This window comes from Besnoitia besnoiti, chromosome II (genome assembly GCF_002563875.1).
Source record: "Besnoitia besnoiti strain Bb-Ger1 chromosome II, whole genome shotgun sequence".
Classification (NCBI taxonomy): Eukaryota; Apicomplexa; class Conoidasida; order Eucoccidiorida; family Sarcocystidae; genus Besnoitia; species Besnoitia besnoiti.
In genome coordinates, this window is record NC_042357.1 from 2,765,399 (window position 1) to 2,790,789 (window position 25,391).

At 54.0% G+C, this 25,391-nt stretch overlaps 7 protein-coding genes across 7 annotated transcripts; 3 read left to right on the forward strand and 4 right to left on the reverse strand.

Annotated features, from left to right (window-relative positions):
• Nucleotides 1-1,459: 1,459 nt before the first annotated feature.
• On the forward strand, nt 1,460-4,127 carry BESB_037360 (dolichol kinase; the record flags this gene model as incomplete). The annotated part of the gene is made up of 4 exons (XM_029362322.1): nt 1,460-3,077; nt 3,450-3,631; nt 3,833-3,892; nt 4,011-4,127. The coding sequence occupies 4 exons, from the start codon at nt 1,460-1,462 to the stop codon at nt 4,125-4,127; spliced, it is 1,977 nt and encodes a 658-aa protein (XP_029221287.1).
• Nucleotides 4,128-4,707: 580 nt separating this feature from the next.
• On the reverse strand, nt 4,708-6,285 carry BESB_037370 (uncharacterized protein; the record flags this gene model as incomplete). The annotated part of the gene is made up of 7 exons (XM_029362323.1): nt 4,708-4,785; nt 5,023-5,148; nt 5,201-5,262; nt 5,326-5,410; nt 5,471-5,481; nt 5,802-5,851; nt 6,122-6,285. 7 exons carry the CDS (start codon nt 6,283-6,285, stop codon nt 4,708-4,710), a joined length of 576 nt encoding a protein of 191 aa, XP_029221288.1.
• Nucleotides 6,286-7,328: 1,043 nt separating this feature from the next.
• On the reverse strand, nt 7,329-8,102 carry BESB_037380 (uncharacterized protein; the record flags this gene model as incomplete). The annotated part of the gene is made up of 1 exon (XM_029362324.1): nt 7,329-8,102. One exon carries the CDS (start codon nt 8,100-8,102, stop codon nt 7,329-7,331), a length of 774 nt encoding a protein of 257 aa, XP_029221289.1.
• Nucleotides 8,103-9,671: 1,569 nt separating this feature from the next.
• Nucleotides 9,672-9,752, reverse strand: BESB_037390 (uncharacterized protein; the record flags this gene model as incomplete). The annotated part of the gene is made up of 1 exon (XM_029362325.1): nt 9,672-9,752. One exon carries the CDS (start codon nt 9,750-9,752, stop codon nt 9,672-9,674), a length of 81 nt encoding a protein of 26 aa, XP_029221290.1.
• Nucleotides 9,753-10,525: 773 nt separating this feature from the next.
• On the reverse strand, nt 10,526-12,770 carry BESB_037400 (bicoid-interacting protein BIN3; the record flags this gene model as incomplete). The annotated part of the gene is made up of 2 exons (XM_029362326.1): nt 10,526-10,612; nt 10,779-12,770. 2 exons carry the CDS (start codon nt 12,768-12,770, stop codon nt 10,526-10,528), a joined length of 2,079 nt encoding a protein of 692 aa, XP_029221291.1.
• A 4,327-nt stretch (nt 12,771-17,097) lies between these two features.
• BESB_037410 (AP2 domain transcription factor AP2VIII-5) lies at nt 17,098-20,891 on the forward strand (the record flags this gene model as incomplete). Its single annotated transcript, XM_029362327.1, has 3 exons — nt 17,098-17,154; nt 17,382-17,453; nt 17,601-20,891. 3 exons carry the CDS (start codon nt 17,098-17,100, stop codon nt 20,889-20,891), a joined length of 3,420 nt encoding a protein of 1,139 aa, XP_029221292.1.
• Nucleotides 20,892-23,089: 2,198 nt separating this feature from the next.
• On the forward strand, nt 23,090-25,229 carry BESB_037420 (4-alpha-glucanotransferase; the record flags this gene model as incomplete). Its single annotated transcript, XM_029362328.1, has 3 exons — nt 23,090-23,951; nt 24,085-24,804; nt 24,952-25,229. The coding sequence occupies 3 exons, from the start codon at nt 23,090-23,092 to the stop codon at nt 25,227-25,229; spliced, it is 1,860 nt and encodes a 619-aa protein (XP_029221293.1).
• Nucleotides 25,230-25,391: the final 162 nt, after the last annotated feature.

Sequence of the window (25,391 nt, forward strand, 5' to 3'; positions counted from 1 at the left end):
GGAAACGCCGCTCGACAGAGGGACGAAGGACGAAAGCGCCGAGAAGCCTCGCAAATACAGGGATGATGAGGGCGCGGGTGCGGCAGGCGAGAACAGTAGGGCGCCCTGCGTCAAGAAAAGGTTGCCATTCCAGTGACAAATCGAAAGCAGTCGAAAGACTTGCGGCACTCAAGATTCAGAGCGAAAGGCAGGTTTCGCGACTCCTCGCGATATCTCCGCGCCTGCCCGCGGGGTTTGGATAACAGCAACAGACGTTTCTTGCGACAAAAAGAGAGGCGGCGGAAGATCTGTGGTCTTTGCCGCGGGTGTCACGGTATCGGCAAAGTCTGAGGGCCACGCAGGAAAGGTCACCGCGTGAAACCGAGGAAAAGTTGGCGCGAAGGATACAACGGGGTCTTCGGCGGACAGCGAGGTCCTAAAAAGCACGACCGGGCAAAGGCACGCATCAGTTAGATGTGCATCCGGCCGGTTCGCCGAAAAAGTGGTGTTTGACGATAAAAGCAGTACCGGAGTGTGAATGAACTGAGTGGAAAACACCCGCTAGTTCCTGCCTACCAATCGAGAGCGCGGCACGGCCAGTCTAACAGAGCCATGCCGAACAAATATAGGGACAGTAAGAGGAACTCAAACGGAGAGTAGCCAGTGATTCCCTCAAACACACACATAGTCACTAAGATAGCAGCGGAAAGAAGTTCCCGCCAGCAAACATATACAAGCATTCCGTCTGCATGTCCCTGTGTAGCGTCGTCGCACACGCCACGAGCGATGGAGGGAAACGGCGGCGCCCTTCTTCGCCCGACGACAGACTATGTCTGTTAGCAGAAGAGTTTCTGTGCAGAATGAAGTTTGTAAGCATGTCTTTCCGACTCTTAATCCGGACGTTCCTGAAACGGTGTCCTGGCGGTAATAATGCCATGCCGGTCGTTAGCATGCAGCGAGCTGGGTATTTGCGCGGGCGGCGCCGTACATTACAGCGTGACGGAACGGTTAAATGCGTGGTCGTGCGGAACTCAGAGCCGAAACTTCGGAAATCCCAAGCCTCCCAGTAAAATTGATGGAACGCGGCTGACCATGGGTCACGAAGAATGGACCGATGTTCATTGCGGGACCCAGTTCGCCAAATTGACAGCGACAAGCTGCAGCGTGCACGTGTGTGGTCTCTAGCGCTCATTCATCCTGCGACTTTTCCCCTGGCGGCAAGTTCAAGCACGAAACGGCAGCCATTGGCCTTCTTAGGGAAATCTCGGCTTCGTGGCGAGAAATGCTTACCAAAAAAGCTAGACTTTGTCCTGACTCGTCACTGTGATTCACGTCAGAAGACACACCATGCATGCCGCTCGGAAAGTAGGCAGGGCTGAAGACCTGGCGAGGCATGGCATTCACTATGAAGCGGCGCATCGGGTACAAAGGACGAAGCGCCTGTAGTCTGCCCCTTCCCGTCTTTGTTTTTTTGGAGCAAATGTTACTTGCCGCTGTCTCGGGAATCATCCCGAATGACAGGCTCGTTGCATTCTACCGCTTATTGTGGGGCGCGTGGCGGCTTGACAGTGTGCTTGTGGTGCTCGCGTTAGCAACGAACCCTTCCGTCCGCCATGTCCTCTGCGCGCCACTCCTGCCTCTTGTTCTGTTGTGGATTAGCATAACGATCGCGCGCTGGACAGACCGGGGGCGTGGAGTGTTTCCAACCTCGCAGCCGCCTTCGAAGTCATGTAGTGAACAGGACTCTGGCTCTCGGCGCGAGGCATCTCCGCAGGAGATGCCGTCCGCCAGGAATCAACACCATGCGGTCACATTCCGGCAAGAGGAGAGTGTGACGGGTTATTGGACCGATGTGACAAGCAGAAGTACCGCCCATGCTGGTGGACGGGCTCCATGTGAGTCGCCCGGGGGCTGTCGGGGTTTGTCCCCCTTAACACACAACGCGAGAGCGTCGCTTGTCTCGCGCGTCGCCGAATTTGGAAGACAGAGAGTCGGTTTGTACGCCTCACCAGGGGGTGGCAGGGCTGATTCTGCTTCTTGGGGGATTCCAGCGCCCTCTTCTGTTCACGGTGAAGGTGTCTCTGCGGCAGGCCACTGTAAGGGTCATCATGACGCCCATGACGTTCAGAGCAGCGGCTCGGGTTTGAGTGCGGCGGGAGGCACAGAGCTGTCGGATTTTCCTCAGCGCCACCCCGCTGGTTCCACCCCATTGCAGCAAAATAGTCGTCGAGCGCGTAGTAGCTCGCGCACCTTGGCCCTGCTTCTGTTCCCCGGTTTTGTTTGTAGCTGCTTTGTCGAATTTCAAGCAAGGCATGCAAATTCGTCTCCGGACGGCGACCATGAAGGCTTTTCGCTCTGTTCCATTCCTTTCGTCCTCGTCCCTGGCTTACTTGGAGGGTCACTTCTTGGTTGCTTCCTGTGGACGCATGAGCTTGCGGCCCGTCGTATCGCAGCGCTCGTGGCTTTGTACGCATCGGCCTGGTCGTGCTGGATTCATGTTCAAGTGCGGGGGACCGCCACAACACTGACACTCAGCTGTTTTTTCACTGCAGTTGCTGTCTCAGTTTTTATCTATGGGCAGCTTCTCGTGCTGCACACGTGTTCTCTCAATGGCAACCACTGCTTCACTCTAGTCGAAAGCATGGTCATTAGTCAGCTGATCAGTACAGTCATGTTCCTGTCTGCGTCAGACCTTCTGGGTCGACCGTCGAGCACAGCGGCGTCAGAAGCCGGTGTGTCGCCGCAGCAAGTCCCTCCTTGGCTGGCTGTCGTGTTTCGCCTGTTTCTCATTCTGATTGCTGGTCTGGCATGCGTTGCCTCTGCCCGTGCCCGTGGGAACGAACACACTAATGCCAGAAAGGGGGAGGGAATTCTATTGATGCTGGGTTTCGGAGCTGCTGTTGTGATCTACCTGATCGCAGGCAGTAGCCCGGACGCAAACGGAAGCCATCACACCCCAGAAAGAAAGGGCGAGTTGCGAAGCCCTCTCTGGTGGCTTCTTGTGTATGTATTCGGTGACAGCGTCAACACTGCCCTGTTCGTATTTTGGCTCGTCTCGTCCGTCCTTGGTGTCGCTTCTATATCTGCGTTTTGGTCCGGTAGGGTATATGAGACGACGCACGCTTTTGCGGCTTCCCCCAGTAACCCACACTTGACTGCAGTCCGCAAACTGTATCACTTCCTCTTTGCTGCAAACGTGTTGGTTGGTCTGATGTTTGGAGCTCATGAGTTTGTTGCTCTTGTTCTTTGTGGCGTTGTGTGGGTCACCATTTTCTGCGAAATGTTAAGGGCTTCCACCACGTCCTCGTCCTGGTCGAGACGCATCGCTTTATTGTGTTATCAGTTCGCCGATAGTCGGGATCGAAATGGGATTTTCCTAACGCATATCTACTTGGCATTGGGGTTCGCCTTGCCGTTTGTCTCAATGTCGGTTAGCGCGGAATCCCCGCTATTGCCTCGGCATCTGCTAGGCATTTTTTTAGTCGGCATCGGCGACGGTCTAGCAGCGGTTGTAGGAGCTATGTTTGGAAAACGGCGTTTGCCATTTAACAGCGAGAAAACCATCATCGGACTTTTTGCCTTCATCGCAGGCGCCCTGCCTGTCGCTTTCCTAGAACCCGTGGGTTTACTTGTTTCGCCGCAATATCCGCAGGTAGGTCAGGATATATCGGCGTTCCCGGACGAATATGTGTAAGTGCGGTTCAAGTATTGGCGAAGAACTGCAGACTCAAAAAGGCATGGTGTTCTCCCGACGCAACGGCCCAGTACTTCGCTTGGTGTTCTTTATATCTCTGTGGTGGAAATAGAGAGATTGCATGGATTTGCCGCGTGGGGACTGCTTGTTTCTCTGCAGCTCTCAAATGCGTCTACGCACGCAGCAATCTGCGCAGTTGGGCTCGGGGCAGTGTTCGAGGTGAGCACAACGTGGGAGCAAGCGTAACAGATTCTCTCTCACCGCTTTGGTCCGGCGAATCAAGTTCTCTTCCAGCCCTGTTCCTCTTCTGTCCTATTCGTGTTTGGCATTCCCACAGGCATATACTTCAGACATTGATAACCTAACTCTTCCGCTCTTTGGCGTCATCGTGTACGACAACGTTTTTGCTGGGCACCGAGGCCACGAGGGCAATAAGCTAATTCCTGCCACCTAGCTGTTTGTGCAGGCGATTGAACCACTCTGAAGCAAGAATAGCGATTCGTGTCGGGGGCGTGCCGCAACAATGCCAAAAACACTGGGGCGAGAGGAAGGTACCATGGCTATGTAAAATGTATTTATAGAAGTGCATACATTTGCCTCATGGTGATCGTTTGCACTGCACGTTTGATGGGGTTTCTCGTTGTGTTCTACTTTTCTAGTTACAGAGAACTCCTTCCGCCAAAGGGTACGTCTTGCATTTGAAGACAGTTGAGTTCCTCCTGTCTCGTGGCTGTTCTGTCATACAAGGCAGCGGCCCAGTGCTAAAATCTGTTTTAACTCGTGTGGGCCGGAGGGCGGTGGTATTTAGGGACGAATGTTATGAAACGGTTTAGTCGGCGTCTGTGCGGCTGGTCATATTGTCATGCTAACGGACTGTCAATGCTTCCAGCATTATCAGTCGCGAGTGTGCTCGCCCATGATCGGCCGAAAGGATCAGCACGGCAAGACAACCGGCAACAGAGCATAGCCGGCCATCGAGTGGCATCGAGGTGCATTCACCTGCTTGGCTGCCACGTAACTGTGTCACTGGTCGGTTATTCGACTGGACCTTTTTGTTTGTCTCGTCTTTGCTGCACTGCGTAGCCTCCCGCAGTGAGAGCGGCCCACAACGCCTACGAAGCACATGTGTCGGCGTGAGTATAGGGAACAACGAGACAATCGACTCACCAACAACTGATAGGTGGAAGGTTCCTTATACGTAAAGAGGCCTGGCGACAAACACGTCTCGCCGCTAAATATCTGTGGGTCAGACAACACGGCGAGACGTACTTGGCATGCCAACGAAGCCGACAGGCTGATCGCGGGTCACTTTTGTTTCGAGGGGGGCAATAAGGTTTTGAATTGCTTACCTCAAACGCCGTCGACGTCATCATGCCGGACAGAGCAGCTATATAGGCTACTGAAGCAGTCACCACGAAGCCGGAGACAAACGCTGACACCAGATTTCGGTTGACAATGGGAGGGCAGTTGCGTTCCTTAACGTTGCACATCATATCACGAATACGTATATGTGCCTGTCATTCTTACCGGGCCGGTATAGATCTGGATCAAGTAAAGGAGACATGCGCAGAAGATAACCGTCGCGAAATCTGGAAAGGATGTTTTCGATTTCCGCGAGGCATGAAGCGGGTACGCGATGACAGTCAACTTACACGAGATCATCTGGACTGCGGGAGGCGACGAAGCAAACCCAGGAAAACCCGCGAGGATGCCATAATTCGGCCAGAACAGCGGGGCCTACAGGAAGCACAGAACAGCGTGGAATGCTTCAAAAGAAAGCTGCGGCCGACGTAGTACCGTAAGGTTGTCTGGAAACGGCATTATGTTGTGCACTGTAGGCGGCGCTGTTTGCGAAGTTCAGCCTACAGACGAGGGCAACTAGTAAAATGTCAGCTGTCAGAATAGTGTTTGTCCTGGCAAGGCAAGTGTAAGTGTCAGATCATCACGAGTGCTCGTTCTTGCGAAAGCCTGACCATCCTGGATTTAATATCGGTTGCTTCATGAGATAAAGTCTTTGAAGCCTTATGTGGATTGTCACCCACCGAAGTGCTCCGGGAAGCACAGGCCAAGTACTGAATATGCAGTGCATCATCAGAGCAGCATGAGCCATTCGTCCAGTCCCTTTTACCAAGCGCAGCTACGAACAGCGGGCCGGAAATGGCGCTCCCGATCATCGGCCTGCAGCGATAGTGAAGCATTCACGCAAAACTGGCGCGGAGGTGTACTCGCTTACGGAACTCGCAGGTTGATCAAAAGGGCCAACGAGAGATAGAAGAAAAACAGCGCAGCCGTGGTCGCCGCAAAAGTTGTTTGCAGCTGCAGATCCGTGACACGGAGCATTGGATACCACGGCAGCTTGACATACCTGTTTTGCGTTGCCAGCAAACTGCAACAGAACTTCTGCGAACACTCGGTCTCTGGTCTTCTGCATTTCAACCTACCGCGAACCAGAGGTAAATCAGACCGAAGGGGATAGCCATTGCAACCAGGATGTGTATGTACGTGATGTTGGTATACTGTAGACCCAACACTTCGACTGCCCTGGCAACCACTGGAGGGACTGCAGCGGTGAAAGGCAAACGGGCGGGTGCCACTGTGCTGGTAGTAACCATCTCTGCAAAAGGTTCTATAGGTTGCAAAATGTGTTGGAATTCACCGCCCCGAGCCCGCAAGCCATCATCTTTATGCGTCCTTCCACAGGCAGGTGATACGAGGCCGAACACGACAAGAAGAAGAAGCAAGCGTCCATCCATGTTACTGTTTGCAATATCCAAAAGCTACAGGTGAATGTTGGCCGAGCACCAGGTACTGGGACAGCGAACTAGTCTGCCTTGCGAGTCGATGCTTCGATTCTCCTCGCACGGTATCCATCTACGCCAGAAGTGTATATCCAGCACTCTGGGCGACCCGTCCACTTGGACGTCGCGCGGCGGGGAACTCCATTTGCGCGCTCCAGAGAATGAAGCTAAGGCCGAGCAAAGGGAGGGGGGGGTGGCAGCGCTATGATGTAGGCATGATTCCAGATGGCCTGCGCAGTCTTATTTATACTGGGGTACAGGATTAAATCTGTTTCCTGGTTACGTTCCTTCCTTGAATGTATTCTGGTGTAGAGGAAATCTCGCTCGCTATGCTGCCGACGTGATGTTTATCTACTACGGCCCACAAGGACGACACGCAACAGAACGCCTCACTGCTGCCACAAAGAGCGACTGCGAATGTGGGGAGAGGGGGCTGGACTGCAGGCGGTGACAAAGTGAAACCGGACGATGAACGCTTTTCCAAAAAACACTGGCGCGACAATCACTGTGTGTACGCTCTATACTCGCTGACCCGAGAAATCCAGGTCATCGCGCACTTTGACCCTTTGAGAAATGGCCAGTTAAGTAGAGGCATGCAGCGGTCAACTCTGAGCTCTTAATTCGGCTGCCATTTGCGCCATATCACGTGCCAATTACCAAGTCATACTAGAGGAAAACAATAGGGCATGCGTTGCGCGCGTGCACAGGACAAGACGGGTCTTATATAAGAAGCACGCGTATGCACAAGTCCACGAGAGCACTTTCCTTTCACAATTCGCATTCCAGTCTTATCGTTGGAATTATTTCTCGAGAAGTGAAAAGAATAAGGGTGGGGGGGAGGAGCAATGAACGCGGCGTCAAAACAATGAAGTGGCCTTCATCTTGAAAGCTAGCTTCTGTCGCGGTAGAGGCTGGGTCGAAGCTCGTGTCTCCTCTTTCTCCTCCAGCGCCTTCTTTCGGCGTTCCTCTTCCCTCGCCACCTGAAGTCGGTGGAGCTCCATAAGGCGGAGCTCATCTGCCTTTGCTTGCTCCTCCGCTTGGCGCTGTTGCTCCAGTCGAACTTTACGCTCGTTTTCAGCTAAAATATCTTCCAGCTTCTGTTTTGAGCGTTTGTCCTCTTCCTCCTTTCTCCTGAAGTCCTCTAGTATGCGTGACTTCTCTCTCTCGATGTCGTTCCTCATTGTTCGTTCTCGCCTCTCGCGTTCCTGAGCGAGCCGGGCGTCGAGCTCTTTCTGAAACTCGGGCGAGTTGATCAGTTGTTCAACGCGTCTCTGCACCTCTGCCTCCACCCTACGTGCAACCTCATCTTCGATGAGTTTTTCAACATTATGTTTATTTGGCACCGTTTTCTTATCATGTGCACTGCTAGGACCATTCCGCGACCTTTCGGGTGGGTCCGATGGGCGGCTGCGGCTTCGACGGTAGCGACCAGACCGACCCTCTGCGTTTCGAGACGGCAGTTCTGGAGTTGGTGATGTAGACCCGCGAGTGCGGGGTGAACGACTCCGATGGGTTGTTTTGTAGCTGTACCTGTCTTTACTGGGGCTGCGCACACCGACAAAAAAATAGTCACGCTTATTGGCCTCGTACAGCAACGCTTCTTGCGAAAGTGCAACGGTTGTACTAACCATGAGAGTGCCTCTTAACGCAGGTGCGTTGATGGATTCTGGTGGACAAACGGACAGCACGTTCAGATCAAATGAATCAACTTACTTCTGTCGATCAAGGTGGCTTCTGTCCTTGGCCCGCTCCCAGTCCCGCGACTTTTCTCTGTCTGGCCGCGACGTGGCCAGTTCTCTCGATTGGTCGATAGCCCTCGTCCGGTCTTTTCCCCGTGAGCGATCTCTCTCTCTGGACCGTTGCCTGTCTCGCGATCGTCCTCTGTCGCACGATCGTCCCCTTTCGTGAGACCGACCCCGGTCTCGCGAACGTCCTCGATCTCGCTCTCTAGGAGTCTCGCGCTCCCTGTGCCGAGAGCAATCTCTCTCCCCGCCCGACCGACTTCCTTCCATGTTCAATCGGAGCGCAAACCGCAGCACCACTGCCTCCACGCATCCCCCGCGTTACAGGTTCGCAGCAGAGGATCTACAGGTCAAACACGGGGCATCACGAGGTTGACTTTTTTCGCCGAAATGCCCTTATCGAGTGGTCTTCCGAACACAGTGAAGGCCTCCACTCATGCTGGAAGGCTCACTGCTTCCCCGGCACAATAAAGGAACTGGAAGCGGAGGTTCTCGTAGTAACAGTCAGAAATATCAGACACACACTTACTGAAAAAGTGTGGATTAAATACTCTTCCTCACATTGTGCATGCGTGACGGCAGCGCACGACGCGTTGTCGGTCGACCCTCGATTGACAAGAAAGAGTACATAAGTTCTCAATTCCTTAGCGGTTGTACTGAAGACGGTATTATATTTCGGAGAGCAACTTGATTCTGGAAACTTCTGTCGCGGTTGTCTTCCGGGTTGCCAATACGCGCTCTAGGTTGACGCATGCATGCACTGAATGACAGTGTAACATCGAGCAACAGCACTAAGACTTTTGTGTTGTTGTTACTTCGCACAAGATCATGATGGAAACGATGCAAGTTCGTGCTAGATCTTAGCCATGCAAGTTGCCTGGTTCCACGCCGGGGATTGAGAACCGAGCACCGGCACGATGGAGGTGTATCTCTCAGAAATAGCTGGGGCAGTACGCCGTCTCAGGGGTAACCACTACCCGTACGGTGCTTTTCACCATTTTCACCAAAGAGGCGTCTTGATACTGGTTCTCTCGAGTATGGTCGTTGGGGTTGTAGAAGTGGGGCTGCAACCGAGAGGGCCTACTCGTAGAGCCGTCGCCGAGCGCCGTCTGGTGTGGGTCTCAACTAGTCGGGGGGCCCAAATGGACGGGAAGGCCGGATGTTTTCACTGGAAAGCAGAAACTGTGTGCACACGCCTAATGCTGTTTCTCCCTGTAAGACAGCCATTGTGGTCCGTTGTCTAGACCTTCACCTATAATTTTCATTATTTTTCTTTCCGTTTGCGCGTCTAGTGTACGGCTTGCAGCAGGGGAGAGATGAGACTGTCGACCTGAATATCATCACTGCACAAGACACCGTTGCTTGAACCCGCAGCCCCAAAATTCCGTGTAAGTATTTTCTGAACACCACTCGGGCATTTGCTGAATGTTCTGCCACCTTTAAAATAAGGATGTGGCCTCAAGGAACGAGGCGGGCGTGGCCTCCAGCACCGTTCAGCTTGGCGTCGTCGACTCGCTCCTGACCTTCGTCTCGAGTCATCTGATCGGTGACGAGCGAGAGCTCCAAACTATTCCAGAGGAAGTGAAAACTGCGAAGTATTCACTAGGTCAACTCGGAGTCGTACAATATGCTTCCGCTCAGTTGAGTCGCGCCGTTGCACCAGTGTCATGAAGAATGTGCGATCCGCATGGGCCCCTTCCAGCAGAGCTTCCTCGCTCAGGAAGGGCGTGGCATAGCAGTCCAGTGGGGTGGTGGTGTACTGCAAACCATAAAGAACTTCTTTGCTACAGGAAGCGAAGCCTGACCGTAAATCAAAAAAAGATCCACGACATATAACTAGAACGAGCCGGTGCTCAGACTATCATTCCTGACTAGCAGCAGGATCTGTAACAGCAGGTTTCGTCCTACTCGTGGGCGCGTTGTTGTCCGATACGGGATACACAAGTTAAGGGAATTCTCTGATGTTCATAATTCTTCGCAAACGATGAACTCCAGTCGTATCGTTGACGGGGTAGCATATGGGAAGGCAGATGAAGTAGACATTCCCGAGGATCGCTAATCTTCGCCCTTAAGAAATGCCCTAATGCTACAACTTCCCTTTCGTAAAAAATTGGGAATTTCTTCCCGGAAGCTATTGTGCGCGGAGGGCTGTGACTCGATTGCATACGTGGACACAGCTCATAAAAAACGCAATCGTGTTTGCAAGGCATATAATTCAAGACACGACGGCTTCCATGCTGAGGTCATGGCTGGTGATCATGCCGGACCTTATTTTTTTCAACATCTGTCATCCGTGTCGTGTGCCCCGCTGCCTAAGTTGCGACATGCGGGTCCACAGCTCCTTGCAGCACGGAAAGCCATCCTCTCGAGAGCGCAGCAGCAAACCGAAAACGCGTCGCCTGTTTTCCGTAAAACAAGGATACGCCTGTCAGATAGTCTGCCTCTTGAGTCACAGGGATTCCTCGCACTCAGTCTGGCGGTGTCTGCAGACGCCCCCGGCTGGGGAGGACCTTCCTTATTGTCAAAGGCATGAAAGGAATTTCCGGCAGCAGTGCCTACGCTGACCATACTCCGCTCAACTGGTGAACGCGCGCCATCCACTCCACTGATAGCATCGACTGCCGGGCTCTGCAGGCGGTTTTCTAGTAGCACTCCTGGTTCAACTGGTCGTTCTCCTTCGGCCAGATCGTCCTCTCTATGAGATCGGGAAGGTCCGAAATGTTGACCATCATTGCTCCACGGATCCAGTGAAGACAAGAGCATAAACGGCTGCTCGGCCCTTTCAGCCGAGTCATCTGGCGGCAGCCCGTCACAGGAGGATCGAGACAGACTCGATATGCAGCAGCAAGAGCAGTGAATACTGTCTGCATCTTCGTAAGTCAGCCTTGACCCCTCCGTGTGGTGTGGCGTTCCTGCCGGCAGTAGTCGGCAGGTCGTTTCTTCCCCGCTCGACGCCGCGGCGCACGGCATCGAACAGCCCGAGATATGAGATGTTGGGCAAGTTTTCATGGTGAGGACCGAAGTGAACAACTTTGGAGGCAGTCGAATACGGCGCAGCTGCTCTTTGAATGCAGAAGACAGCCGTCTAGCACGTCGATAGGACGCCCAGTCCTGTGGCTCCAAAAGAAGAATCCCGCCGGCCTTCAGCATAGCATGAAGCCGTGAAAACAGGAGCAATATACCGCCATCTCCCTGATGCAGGTGAATCCACTTTGTGACCGACAAACACAAAATAACATCAAAAGAACAAAGTGAAGGCGCCAAAGACAGTGGCGGCATCCTGGCGGCACGTTGGACCCGTCTCACCGCCTCGCAACATGACGATGTAAAACAAGCTGGGCATGAGCATTCGTTACAGCCCAATGCGGGGCAGGAAGGCGGCGGCAACCCCTCTACGATATCACACGAACCAAAAGACACATTGAAAGGAAAAGGTGTCGCCGGTACAGAGGAAGGAGATCTCTGGGGAGAGTTGTCTACTCCACAGTCTTCGTCTTCGCGCGCCGGCTGGAGCACATCCCTCCACTGCTCAGATACCTGCACGTCTTGAGGCATATCTAGGCTTTGAGGATCAATGCCATTCTCTCTCGGTGCAGTTGCCTCTTTTACCAACGCGTTCCACAGCACTGGTCCCAGCAGCCGTGAGAAGCAATCTTTCCCCTTGTGGTGTGGTTTCCGTGTTGTGCTGCGCGTCTGGAACCGGGGGCCCCCCGCATCGTCCACCACCCCTGCAGGGTTTCCCTCTACTTTGCACTTCTTGTCACGGTCGTCAGTGGCAAATAGGAGTGGAACTGGTACAGAAATTTTACGCCTCTTCGCCGAAATCAAACAGGTTTCCCCTCGTGTAGCTACATCATCTTCCTTCACAGATGGCGCTGGGTTCGAGTGGCCAATGTCTGGGATTCCCTGTATTTCGGAGTCGATGCTTCTCGATGCGGCAGCCTTTGCCTCCAGAGAGTGTGGTCGCAGTGCCAAATCACGCAGTTTCGCACCAGCGGCATTCGCAAGCTGAACAAGCTCGTCATCAATATCAAGGCCAACGACACGTTTCGCGTGCAAGAGCCCGGCAATAGCAAAACAGAGCGCTCCAGCGTTGCACCCCACGTCCAGAACGTCTTTTCCTTCAAAAAGGAATTTACCATGCGCCAACACAAGTGCATCCAAGCGCGGATCCACCGCATGCAGCGAAAAGCCCCGGGTATCCGTTGTTGAGTTTGTATGCCGCTGCAGTACCCTACGTTGCAGATACACTGCCGACGCGGAAAGCGAGCCGTCAGAGACTTCGCTACACACACTCGGTGAGCGCTGCGCAGGCCGGATGAGTCCCCTGCTGCTACAGTTATGCGACCGGCAGAAGGCGCGCCGGCCTACATAGTATGCAGGAAAATTCCCATGCAGGCATTGTCGCCTAGGCCGCTTTGCGGAGTGGCTGAGACTGTTCAACGCATAAGCCGGCCATGTTTGGTCAGTGTCCTGATTCAATCCTTCTGTCGCAGTAGTGACCGATCTGCATTGGCCGTCTGTGCCATCTTGGAGGTCCGTCGCATACTTCGTCATCGCGGTGACGTAGAAAACCCGGAAACTGTAAGCCCAGTGTGTAAAGCAAAATCGCGACAAAGAATGTCTATTCACAGCACGAAATCTTTGTCAACCAAGCACAGTCGAGCCCTGTCATGCACGGGAGACGCTCCCGCGCATCGCTTAATTGGAGACCGGTACCGGAGATGCGCGGTTATCTTCACACTCCTTCATGCACGCCTGACTTCTCGTCTTGTTAATGCCGTTCGCCAGAGATTGTGAACTCATAATCACCACAACGAGGTCCATCGATCTGCCCCGTTTGCTTCCCCCCGGCTAACCTTGCATGAGGCAACATTACGGACGGCAGCACGCTCCGTCGTCGACACTCGATACACTTGGCTGCTCCGTGACCGCCGATGCTATGATCATGCTGAAACTCGTGCACGAAGACAAAACCCAGGCACCAAAAAGAGCTGGTTATAACCGAAAACGGACGGAACTTTATCGGTTTATCCGTCTCAACAGTGAACGGTAGAGTCCTTCACCTTTTCGGCTGTATCCCGTCACGTGACCCTTACTGCCTTGCTCCATGTGACGCCGCCCCTGAATCTGCTGTTAGCAGCGAGATGAGAGTACAAGGTCAGCTCTCCGAAGAGACAGCTCCTCTACTCTCGAGAGCGCAGCGCAGATTCACCCCGGACGACGAAAAAATCCGTCGAATGCGTCCAAAGCATGCGCGCAGCGAAAAAGGCAACCCGACAGTTTGCACCGAGATCCCAGCGGAAAACTTCAGATCCAGTAGAATCTATCCATTAATTGGATACTTCGCAATCATGGATTACTCGATTCTCAATTCGCCGTGTGCGAATCTCTGTCACCGAAGGCCGAAGCGCAGTCAATGATAAGGAACCCGCCTTAAGCCGGGGGGGGGGGGGGAGGGGACAACTGGCGCGGGGCGGTCACGTGGCTACTAAATGTCTGGCATCCTGTCATTCCTGCACCGTCTTCGCCATTTCTGTAAGCCGCTTTTCTCTAAAGATATCTGTACTAGCGCCCGGACCTCGGAGCTGCGTCATCTTTGGTTGTCCATTTTGCCCTGCGCTGCTGGTACTGCGGCACCAGCTGGTTGAGTAGCATCCGTCCGAAGGCTCACTCAGTGTGAGTCTCTCGACAGGGATCTGCACATGCTGGTTAGCGTCTAACTGTCCCTCTCCGCCTTGCCTGCACATCTTTCCTCGCTCCTATCTGCGACCCAATATTGCATCTTGAGAATGAAAACCATGTCCTCATAACTGACCACTGAATAATATTAGTTCCGTGTTCTATTGTGTGTGATTAAATGTCACCAGCATTACAGGCGCCTCGGGTCGATGGGACGGGGTGTCGCCATCCCAGCGTTGTTTTATTTGCCCCACCGCGCATCTCCCCACCCACCAGAAAACCACCACCACGGCAATTTGGCGAAGACACGACACTCAGGGGATACCCATGTCGGGCTCTTAACTCTCACAGCCGTGTGCATCGCTCTTTTAAGGCACGAGGCGGATTGACGCCACCGCGTGGTGTAAAATTCGGTGTACGTGTGGATATGTGCGTCTACCTACATATAGAGAAGGGTCGAAAAAAAACAATCTCGTGGAGTTTCGCGTAGTGTTTGGTGCAAACTATTTGACGAAGAGAGAGACCGGCACAGACGCCGGTGCACATTTGAGGACGAGGTGCATCTCTCGCTCTCCAGCAAGGAGTGTGCCATATTTCCAGAGGTGCTTCTTCCCCAGCAGGAACTACCTCTCCGGGGGTGGGAGGGACGGCGTCCGGGTGGGCGGCGCTAGTGCGGCCGCCTAACTTTTGCCCCAGGGCCCCTCGTTTCTCCATTGCCAGAACGTTTCCCCATTCTTTTTCATCCATTTTCTTCCACCGTACACCACTTCACCGCGTCGCTTGTGTCCGACACGAAATGAACCATCGCCACAGGCGGCGGTTTGTCGTTAGTGCGCTTGGAAGTCGGCACCAGCAGATAACGGTTTCCCTTCAGCTCGGCGGCGGTCAAATTAGCAGAGCAGAGCCCGCCCTACACCCGTCGATCCTTTTTTCTCCCCATGAAAACGGTCAATTAATTTGTCTGATTCTCCCACATTTCATGCCCGGTGAATGTGTATATCGTGGCTTTTCCGAATAAGCCGGCTTTTTGGAGGCCTTGTTTGCTTTCGGCGGGAAGCATCCTTAGGGGTGTGTCTGTCTACGGGACGCGTTGACCCCGCCCCTCCCGTCTGTGTCAGAGAAGCTAGGGCTCGTTCGACTTGACCGCGCGAACGTCGTGAGGGGGCTGCGAAATGTGCCACGAAAACAGGCCTCATGGATTTTTTCTAGAGTCAGTGGTATCCCATTGGGTGGCCTTTTCCAATTCTGGAGCCTCCAACGGCCAGGCTAACCGGGTATCAAGGCCTGCGTGCCTACGTTGTCTACCCCTCGGGTGCCCGTGCAGATGAATCTGGGCGAGGGGTCGCTCCACCCAAGATCGCTGTACGTCCCGAACAGCTCCACCTCTCAGGGACTCAAACTGCGGCAATCTGTGGCATAAGTGGCAGTACAACCCGGCCAAGCCAAGCAGTGGTCGCGTCCGAAGGGTGTCGTAGGATGAGCAGCTCGCCCGTGGAGGTGCGAAACCGCTTGCCAGCCTCGCACAACAGCGGCAATTCTTTCGCTCCGCAGTCGTAGCTCCATCTTGCGCAGGATGAGGGAGAGTCTAACGGCTGAGAGGAGATTATATGCTTGCATCAACAACTGTGGCGGAGCGCTTCCGCCAGTCCACCGCGTGTATCAACTTCGCCAGCGTTGAGACCGACGAAATCGAGTTGCACATTTTGTTTGAGATTGTCTTGGTGGTCAAATGTATTCGCCATAGTTGAGTATTTCTTTCGTTCATGCAAAAGAGATTTTCCAGGAAAGCTGGTATCTCGAAACACACTGTTGATGTACGGTTTTGCGGGAATACATTCTGAATAACGCGGCAGAGGACAAAGGTGCCTCTGAGCGTGTGGTGGTCTATCCCCCGGGTTTCTTCGTCAAACGTGGATCCTGGCACTAGGGAGTTCGTTTCCTTTCAGTTTTTCCGTACCAATTTTCAAGTGGATTTTGGATCGACGCCTCCAAGGAGCGTGGTTGCAGTTTTTATTTCAGTCCAATGTCAGTCCCTCGAGGCTGAGCCGAAGCGGCTAATGTTCTACCTGCTGCTCCCAGTGGCACAAGTGACCCATGCATCATCAGCATCAAGTATGCAACTGGCTAATGGGATGCGCGGCCCGACCATCTGGTAGATGAATCCTCAAATCGTAGGACAACGTTGAGCTGAACGAGGCCAAAGTTCTACTTCATGCACACATGTACATACTGGAATACTGGTAAAGGTATTCTGGATCGACGAATGGTCGAACAACGCGTCAAAAAGCTATGGCCTTCAGTGAAGTGCCTTCTGTACTTCTTTATGTTGGGTAAAGCGATTTGAAGTCTTGTTCCTCGCTCTTAAGATCCCGTCAGGACTTGTCAATCATTTGAGTGTATGGTTATTCCGGTGTCGTTTTCAACGCCTTCTTTGGTCGCCGTTTCGAAAACGAATCACTTTTCAACCCTACAACGGACGATCTTACTACGTCAGAAGATTCGGAAACCGACGATTTGTTTTGGGAAGCTGGTCGTTTGAGCACTCGGCACAGCATCATTGCAAGCCATCTGAAGGGGTGCACATCGATGTGATTGTCGCACACTGACTAAGGCCTGCCGAACGTGGACTCTCGAGGTCAGGAAATTTGTCTCGCCGTTGCTCGACTGTTCCTCGTACTCCAGACAGGCGGCAATTTTTTTGTGTGCCCCTATGTGTTCGTGCCCATTCTGCCGAGGGTATGTCCTGAAAAGCTGTCTTGTGTCCTGGAGCAATGGCTACTGAAATTTTCTCGCCGTCACAGTAAAATAGTCAACGCCGTGAATTTGAACCTCCTCCATCCACGCCCGCTCGTAAGTACATGTGAAGAGCTAGCTGCTCCTGCTCGAAGCACGCGGTGTGCATAACTGGAGACACCGCGCTTTTTTTTTGTGGACGTCATTTCGCGGTCGAGCTGCAAGCGTATTTCTGTACAGACACCTGTGTGTGAACCTGTATTCACGCGATCCTTCCCGAAGCGTCCAGTCACGCTGTGGCATTTTTCGAGGGAGTGGTCCGCTGGGGAGCCACTGGCAGGGATCTTTCTACAAGGCACGCAACGCGGGATCACACGAACAGGGTTCAGCTCCGAGCTGGGAGTTATCTCTTTCCTCTTCGTGGGGTGTACTGATCTGTCGAGTGAAGGATTCGAGGCGCAGCGTCAAGATGAATGAGGTGCACGACGTTCAGCCCGGCCACATCTATCAGCCTGGCAACAAGAAGGTAAGCCCAGAAGTCAGCACCTCTTCTTCTCGGTGTCTGGTGTAGCCCCCGCGCCAGTCCCTCCTCCAGTCACGGGAGCGCGGCGTCGTCAGCAGCCTCGGGAGGCTCGTTTGGCGTGTGTGTGTGAGTTACAAATGCACGCCAGGCTTCGGCCTCGTGTGCTTCTCTTACCCTCGAGTCTTTATCGGCACGCGGTGTTCCGGGGTGGTGTCACGTAACTCGTTCAGGAAGTCAGACTGGTCTACCGCATCCTCTCTGGCCCTTACTGTGGCCGGCACCAGAAACCCTTCTCGCTGACGGTAAGTTTAGGGGCTCGGGATGGTATTCGAGGTGAATCCGATGAAACTGGTTGCCGCACAGTATAGCGCATTCCCGCCGGCACGCAGAGTATTTCCGTTCGTGTGCTTCTACGTAGCGCGTTTCCTGTGGGCGTGTTTTTCTCCCAGAAATGGGGGGTTGCTGGTGCGTGGGACGCTGCCCAGCAGGCGAAGGCGTACATGTTGCAGACCGGACGGTTGCCGCCCTCCTTCGCCTCCCCGTACTCGCGAAGCAAGTTGACAAACGCTTCTGCGAACGCCATCGTGAAGCCTGTTAGACCAGCAGGAATCCCCGGGGTTGATGGTTTCCTCGGTCCCATGGACCTGGACGGTACAGGTTCATCCGCTCTTTTTCCTTCGCTGGCGGCGTTCTCGGCCACGACGAAGCCGCCCGAGGCGGCCCTGGGTAAAGCACCTCACGCACGCATACACGCCCACAGTTCGCACTTTGAAGACGATAAGAGCTTCACGACGCAGTCGTCGACCACATCGGACGCACTCGATGAGATCTTCAGGTGCTTTTCGGTAGACGACTCTGCGGCGGGGCCCGCGACTTCACGGCGCGTCGCTCGGTCTCAAAAAGTGGGGAGCCGAGGTGGCCCCTGCGCGCCGAACTTCTTGCCGCGGTGCAGAAAGCATTCGGTTGGCACTTCGTCCTCCACCGCAAGCGCACCTCTGTCCCCAGTGGCCGCCGGCAGTGACTCAGTACCGAGGTCCTTTCCTCCCTTGGACAATCTGAGCCTCGATTCTGCAGTCGCGGCGGAGCTCCTCCTTTCTCCTCTTCTGGATTCCCTCTGTAAAGCAGAGGCGCGCCTCGCGGAGGGAGAGAGCGAGGATGTGTCACTTGCGTCTCACGATCGCGACACGGCTGACACATCCGGAGACGAGGACTTGCTACCGAGAGGAGTCCGTGGCGCAGGGTCCGCGAGGGTCAGGAAGCAGGCGGCTGCGCCAAGCTCCGCGTCCAGCACGAGATACACAGGAAAAGATCTCGGCAGTCCTGACACGGCGAAGCGCGCGTCTTTCGCAGGTTCAAAGACACTGCGCAGACTCTTGTTGCCTGATTCTCTCCGTGTTTCTGCTTCTCCAGGGCTCTCCGCTTTCTCTGAAGGTGCAGGCGCACATTTTCCTTCTTTCTTGCCCTCGCCGCAAACAGGATATCAGCGGGCTGCTCCGGGCTGGGCGTATCCGTCATCGGTGCAGGCAACATTGGAAGCGAGTGCGCGGGCCGCTGCGGTGGCGAGTGCAGCAGGAGCTGCCGCGGGCGGCGGGTCTGGCCCGTCGTGCTTCCACGGGCAGCAAGCTGCGCGGCCAGCGGGACCTGGGCATGTCGCCTCCTGTGGGGGCGCCGTTCCCGCGGATTTGATCGGTTTGCAGATGTTGTCCGGAGGAAGCCCTCACTTCGCACCTAGCACGCTTCAGAGGGGAAGCGGTACGGGTGGCTGGGTGGAGAGCCCGAGTGTCCCAGTTGGAGGGAGTGGGGCTGCGGATGGTAACGTCGCTGCAGCCACTGCCTTTACGCTCCTCCAGTTGGCGGAGCATAACGCGGCAGTTCAGCCGAAGGATCAGAGTCAGCTGGAGCAGAACACTTTGCAGCAGTTCTTGTTGCTTCAGCAGCTTCAGCTGCTGCAGGAGAAGCAGCAAGAGTCACAACAGGAGCGAATCCGTGGAAACGGTGGCGCAGCGTCCCTTGAGAATCAGGGGACAGTTGGGGACGAAGTCTCCGGTGGGCGTGCGTTGGCGGGTGATGTTGCGGACGGGCGCAGCCTCTGCAAGGCGTCAGTGGAACCACATTTGAAGTTCACTGACCGCCCGGTCTCTGCTGAGTCTAAAGAGATGGATGACGTACAGTGCATAGGCAGTCGTCGGTGCGCTCCTCAGCAAGAATGTGAAAATGCCGCAAGACTGAACTCTGCACAGAGCATCGGGTCCCTGCTCTCGTCGACATCGTTGGCGCCTGGACAGAAAGGTGGGGGGCCTCAGGAGCGGGGAAAGGCTGAAGACGCGGAGTCCACAAATATGAGTGATACGCTCCGCAGTCTGCTTATCGCTGCCAGCATTCAGCAGCGGCATCAGGCATTGCCCGACGGTAATTGTGGAAGCCAGCAAAACAGGCGTGAAGGAAGTGTGTCGCCTCTGTGCGGTTCCGAGCGCGCAGAGAGTTTCTTCAATCTTCGATCTTTAACTTCTCTGCTGCCTCAAGCGCATGGCGGCCTGAAGGCAGAGGAGAGGCCGATCAGTGATGGACGCGGACCAGCAGTTTTGGCACCTTCCCCCAGGTCTCCAGGAGGGTCAGTGCCGCCTAGGAGCCCTCTGGACGGTGGTTTGATGTGCTCCCCGAAAGGTGCAGAGGGTGCAGACGCAGGGCACGGCGTTCCGTCCCATCTCGCAATGCTTTGGGGGCTTTCTTCGTTGGAATCATCACGGAACAATGGCAGCTGCAGCGGCCTCACCAGTACAACTTCTGCAGTTTCGGTCGAAGGTGACGCACGGCATTCTTCAATTTCCAATGAAGGAACATCCAGTTCGCTAGGTAGTTTACCGGACTGCGTGGCCGCTGCGCTTCGAGATGCTCTCCAAGCAGACTTTGACACTGAGGAAGATGGAGCTGGCGATCAGTCAGCAAGAGCCAAAGGTGAGGCTCCAGCACGTCCCTCAGCAACAAAGCTGATGTCTCCCCTTGATACTGCGCACCAAGTTTCTCAATTCCATGCAGCAAAGTCCGAGGCAGCGTGCTTGCCCATCGAGTGCAATGGCACAGCGCCGTGCGACTTGGGGAATCCGAGCCACGATGTGCGAGGCAGTGATGATCTCGCGTCTTCCACTGAGGCGTCGACAAGAAATCTTGGGTGCAGCAGTCCGGGGAGCCCGTTGTCCCAGCGAGTGAGTGGGCAAATGCGCACACACGGTGTAATTGTTCAAGAGTCAGCAAGGCGAGGGGTGCCGTCAAATCCAGCTGGTATGCCAGAGCTACAAGGACGTGCGACGGAACCTGAGTTCTCTGTGTCGCAAGGAGAGGGTGCAGGGGAGACCTGTGGTGCCGTGATGGGCACGGCACCACAGGGTCTGAATGGTAGACGGTGTGAGGCGCGGGGAGAATTTCAGATGTATTCGGGGACTGAGTTCCTTGATCACCAAGATGTGGAAGACAGAGAAAGTCGGAAGCGGAGAAGCAGGTCCGACGGTGTGGGCGACATGTGGGATGGAGATAAAAAACGCGGGCGAATGTTCTGTGGAATAGCGGCGAGCACCGCTCCTACATCTTCGGGGCATGCGGTGTCTGCGGAGCGAGGCAGCGTCCGTGTTCACAGCGACGTCGGGGACTGCAGAGAATGGTCATCAGCTTCGGTCCATTCTGCATTTGCCGGTGATGGCAACGTGGGTAGTCGCCTGGTAGCAAATAGTTTTGCACCCGAGTAGCTTGGTTGGTTCCCGTGGGGTGGTTGTTGTCCATAGCCCCACATAAGTTTGTGTGGGGTCGCTTTTCCAGATAACGTTAAGAGACACATCAAGTCATGCTGTGGCGATGAGATCGCTCAATAAAACGTCGGCTTTCATTATGGTTAGAGTTTCGTTGAGGCATTGCCTCAAACTCAACGGTACTTGCCTGTTGTCAAAAACGCTCCCTCCCTGGCCACAGCACACACAGATTTTCACGTGCGTCACGGCTGCTTTGCTGGTTGCATATATCCAGGTTCCCGTAGGTGAGCGTACCGAACAGCTCAAGTTGTACTATGCCGTTTGGCGCAGGTGTGCGACAGCTTTCACGTGTTTCAGCTTCCTGCTACCACGGTTTGATCGCAGCATCGCAGTGGTTCTCAGTTCCACCCCTCTGATGTGAAATATGTGTCCTATCGGGATTCTCACACGCCAGAACGCTAGGCGTAGCATACACTTATTCGGTCGGCGTTTTGCACGCACACGGGAAGGAGACGGGCTTCACCTTTTTCAGACAGCTCCAATGGCAGCTGCAGACCAGCAGCTGTGACAGGGATATCCTTACTAGGCCAGGCTTCATAATGGGGACAGCGGTATCTCGATGCTGTAATATACGTCGATCGGGCATTCATGAGCCGCTCCGTCATGCTATGCTGAGAGGTACGCGTCTATAGCGAGTTTCATGCTGCTGAAGCGTGCGTCTCTGAGATGCGGACGAGGAGGCCATGTCTGCTGTAACCAGTTGTGTTCAGTGCCCCCTCACAGGCGCTACCCGACATACGTCACCAGTGTGCCATGCACGAATTTGCTGAGGCGCGACCGGGGAAAAGGGCGGACCTTATGTGGCCCACAACAACAGTGCGACCACTGGAGCCACCATGAAGTCCAAGGTTGCTGCCAAAAGAGCACTAGACACCTCGCCTTGCATTCTTCAAAGATAGCAGGTAGTAGGTGGTGCCTTACCTCGATAGTCTGAACTTGATAAATCCTTTAGGCGCCTCATCAGCAACACTACATCTGACGCGTGGCATTGGCCGTGAGTGTGCGTCTGCTACGCGGAATGCGTGCAGCTCTACATGCAGATATCGTGTTATCGTGTATCTCTGTGTGTATACTAGCGGGCATTCTCCCCGAAATGTGCAAAACGCGTCAGCGACGAACGAATCGAGGGGCAAGGCACACAGACAAGTGGCGCTCGTCCTTGTTGACCTGGGCCAATCACGGAAACAGGTTCACGCACGCACTGCAGAAGCGCGTCTGATTCTTCGTATAGCCGTTTGCAGCTGGTATGGCTGGGATGTGGCTAATAATGACATAAGAGGAGCGCGTGGTGCACCGTTCAGTTGGTTTTTTTTCTCTTGCGTTCGGGTTACGTTCTGAAGAGACACAGCAGTTCCTTCTGGTATCTCTATGCGCGTACATGTATACCATATTTGAGTGCAAAGAGCATGTGGGAAAAGCCCATTTGTCAGGCGGCGTGCAAAAACGCGGGACAGATCAGCGCTCAATATCATTTGCGCAAAGCTGGAACTGCTTTCGTCTAAGGGTTACTGAGAAAATTATGCAAGGAACGATGCTCGCCAAATCCGGTTACAGCACTCTGATCGTGTATGGTCAGTAGTTTAGCTCAGGTCTTTTATTTTTCCGATAACCGCCTGCAAGATATATCGGCACACACAGGAGAAAACATGAAGCGTACCAGTACAGTGGGGCGGACGGGGGATTGGCAGCAGAGCTACAAGGGCCGTTTTTTCGAAGTTTCGTCGCTTTGTGGCTTCCTGACAAGCCCTTTTTGTGTCGCGCTCGGTTTCTCCGGCTCACACCCTCTCTCTCCTCCAAAGGTTCTTTTAACTAACAGATGGGTCTCGCCACCTGCTGAAAAACACTCGTATGAGTCTCGGCTTCACCTCAGTGCGATATGAACCTGCCCTACCCCCGGGCATTTGAAAGAGCAATTTCCGACAGCACTGTTTAGGCGGTCAGTTATGTCAGTACGTGCAGGCAAGATTTGCTGAGGAAAGGGGATAAGAACGGAGCTTCGGTGGGACCCCTGGCAAACGCGAGGCAACTGCGGCTTCGCCGAGCGATTGAGACTATTGCCACTGCTCCAATTCGTTTGTTATTTGCCGATTCCTGTCGAACTTCCCACGAACCGGGCTTTTGTGTTCCACTTATTTGCAATGGAGGAAATTCTTCAAGAAGGGCGGTTCGCCGGTCTAATCATGCATCCGTCATCCCTGCCAAATAAACGTGGGCTCTCTGGGGATTTCGGTAAAGGGGCTTATGAGTTCGTGGACTACCTCGTTGCCGCCCGGCTCAACTACTGGCAAGTGTTGCCCCTAGGGCCGTGCCGGTACCTTGGGGAGCAACCAGGTTGCCCGTACCTAGCCACCAGTACATTCGCTATGAATCCACTGTTCGTTTCGGTTGAGGCCCTAGTCGATGATGGCCTCATCTCCGATGAGGAGGTCACAAAGCTTCTAAAGAAATACAAGAGCGAGGAGAAAAGGCCTTCCTCTGAAACTCACACGGAGACATCAAAAGGCTCATGCCATGTCGACTTCGCTCGAGCGATGGAATTCAAGAATGATGTCTTGGCAGTGTGCTATGAGAGGTTCAGGGAGGCTAAAGATAATGAACGGTACAAGGATTTCTGTGCCAAGAACCACTTTTGGCTACAGGGATATGCTTGTTTCGAGGCCTTGCAGGCAAGGTTCCCTGATGCGGCAACATGGCTGGAGTGGCCATCGGAATACAGGAATTACCGCCTCCTACGAAAAGACTCAGCGCTGCTGGAAGAGCTGGCTACACCAGCAGAAGTTGACGGCAAAACCATCCCTCAGACAACACCGGCGTTTCATAAATTTGTGCAGTACAAAGTTTGCACGCACTGGAAGGACCTGCGCCAATATGCCAATGATCGAGAAATAAAAATTTTTGGAGACGTTGCGTTTTATGTCAACTTGCATAGCAGCGACGTATGGAGCTACCCGGAAATGTTCCAGATGGATCCCGATACCAGTGAACCTCTGTACGTGTCAGGTAAGCAGGCACCACATGCCGGAGGGGCCACCACGCGGTATCTTGGAGTGAAGTGAGATCATGCCCCCTGCTCTGGCTTTGATCGTGCGAGCTGCCGTTCTCTTAAGGTGTGATTCGTTTTTGTCCGCTGCAGGCGTACCACCAGATCCATTCTGCGCAGATGGTCAGCTGTGGGGTCATCCTGTATATGATTGGAAGGCTCATGAGAAGACGCAATTTCGCTGGTGGACAAAACGCATCAGGCTTACATTCGAAAAAGTTGACGCTCTGCGGCTGGATCACTTCCGAGGCTTCGTGGCATACTGGAGAGTGCCCTATGCTCATGCGATTGAGCATAAAACAGCAAGTGAAGGAGAGTGGGTTGAAGGTCCAGGAGAGAAGCTGTTCGATGCACTATATAAGAACATGGGATGGTTACTACCGAAAAAGGCTTTGCCATCACAGTTGCCGAAGGACAAAAATGGTCACAGCTCTGTGATGAAGAAGCTCCGACAGTTGTGGGGCTTTGGCAGCCATCAGGTACAACAGATGCCCCCTCCTGGCTCGAACGCTGATGTCGATATGTATGAGCCCCGACTGACATACCGCGGCACGGCGCCTATGATTGTTGCAGAAGATTTAGGGTTCATCACGGAAGAAATTGTCATCCTCAGGGACAAGTTCAACATCCTGAGCATGAGGGTGATGCAGTTCGCTTGGGGAGATACAGATAAGGGTCCCAACTGCGAACACCTGCCGTACAACGTCACCCGCAATTGTTGCGTCCATACCGGGACACATGACAACGACACGGTTGTCGGTTGGTGGAAGACTGCCTCTCCGGAACAGAAGATCCACATGACAAACTATCTAGGTACGGCGGAAGCTGACAGACTGCAAGATGCTCTTCACAGTATGAATGTGTGGCAATGCACCGACAGTGGGGCACTGTTTTGTACCGCTTCAGAATTGCGTATGAATTCCCATTGGTTTTCTGTTGCGCCGTGTCTACCATCTCCAGGTCTTGACAAGGAACCAACTCCCGAGGAAGCTCACTGGCACGTTGTTCGCCTTGCAATGGAGACAGTAGCCCACCTTGTTGTTATACCAGTGCAGGATGTGATTGGCTATGGGAGTGAGGCACGATTCAATCAACCGGGAAGTGACTCGCCAAGCAACTGGTCGTGGCAGCTGGACAGTTTAGATGAGCTCTACGAACCCGCCATCTTTGACAGACTCGTGAAGCTACTAGAGACTTCCGGACGCGTCAAGGCTATCAACGATTCTTTCCCCAAGTAGTCGCTGTTGACAGCTGCGTTGTTGCATAGTCCTGGGCTGGTCTACCGCCAGCTGATCTTGACCATTAGGCGAACCCGCCACTGAGGACGGGATGCCGATAAATTTTTTCCGTCAATGATTCCTGAGAAACGATGTCTGACGATGTGCAGCAACATGGCCGCT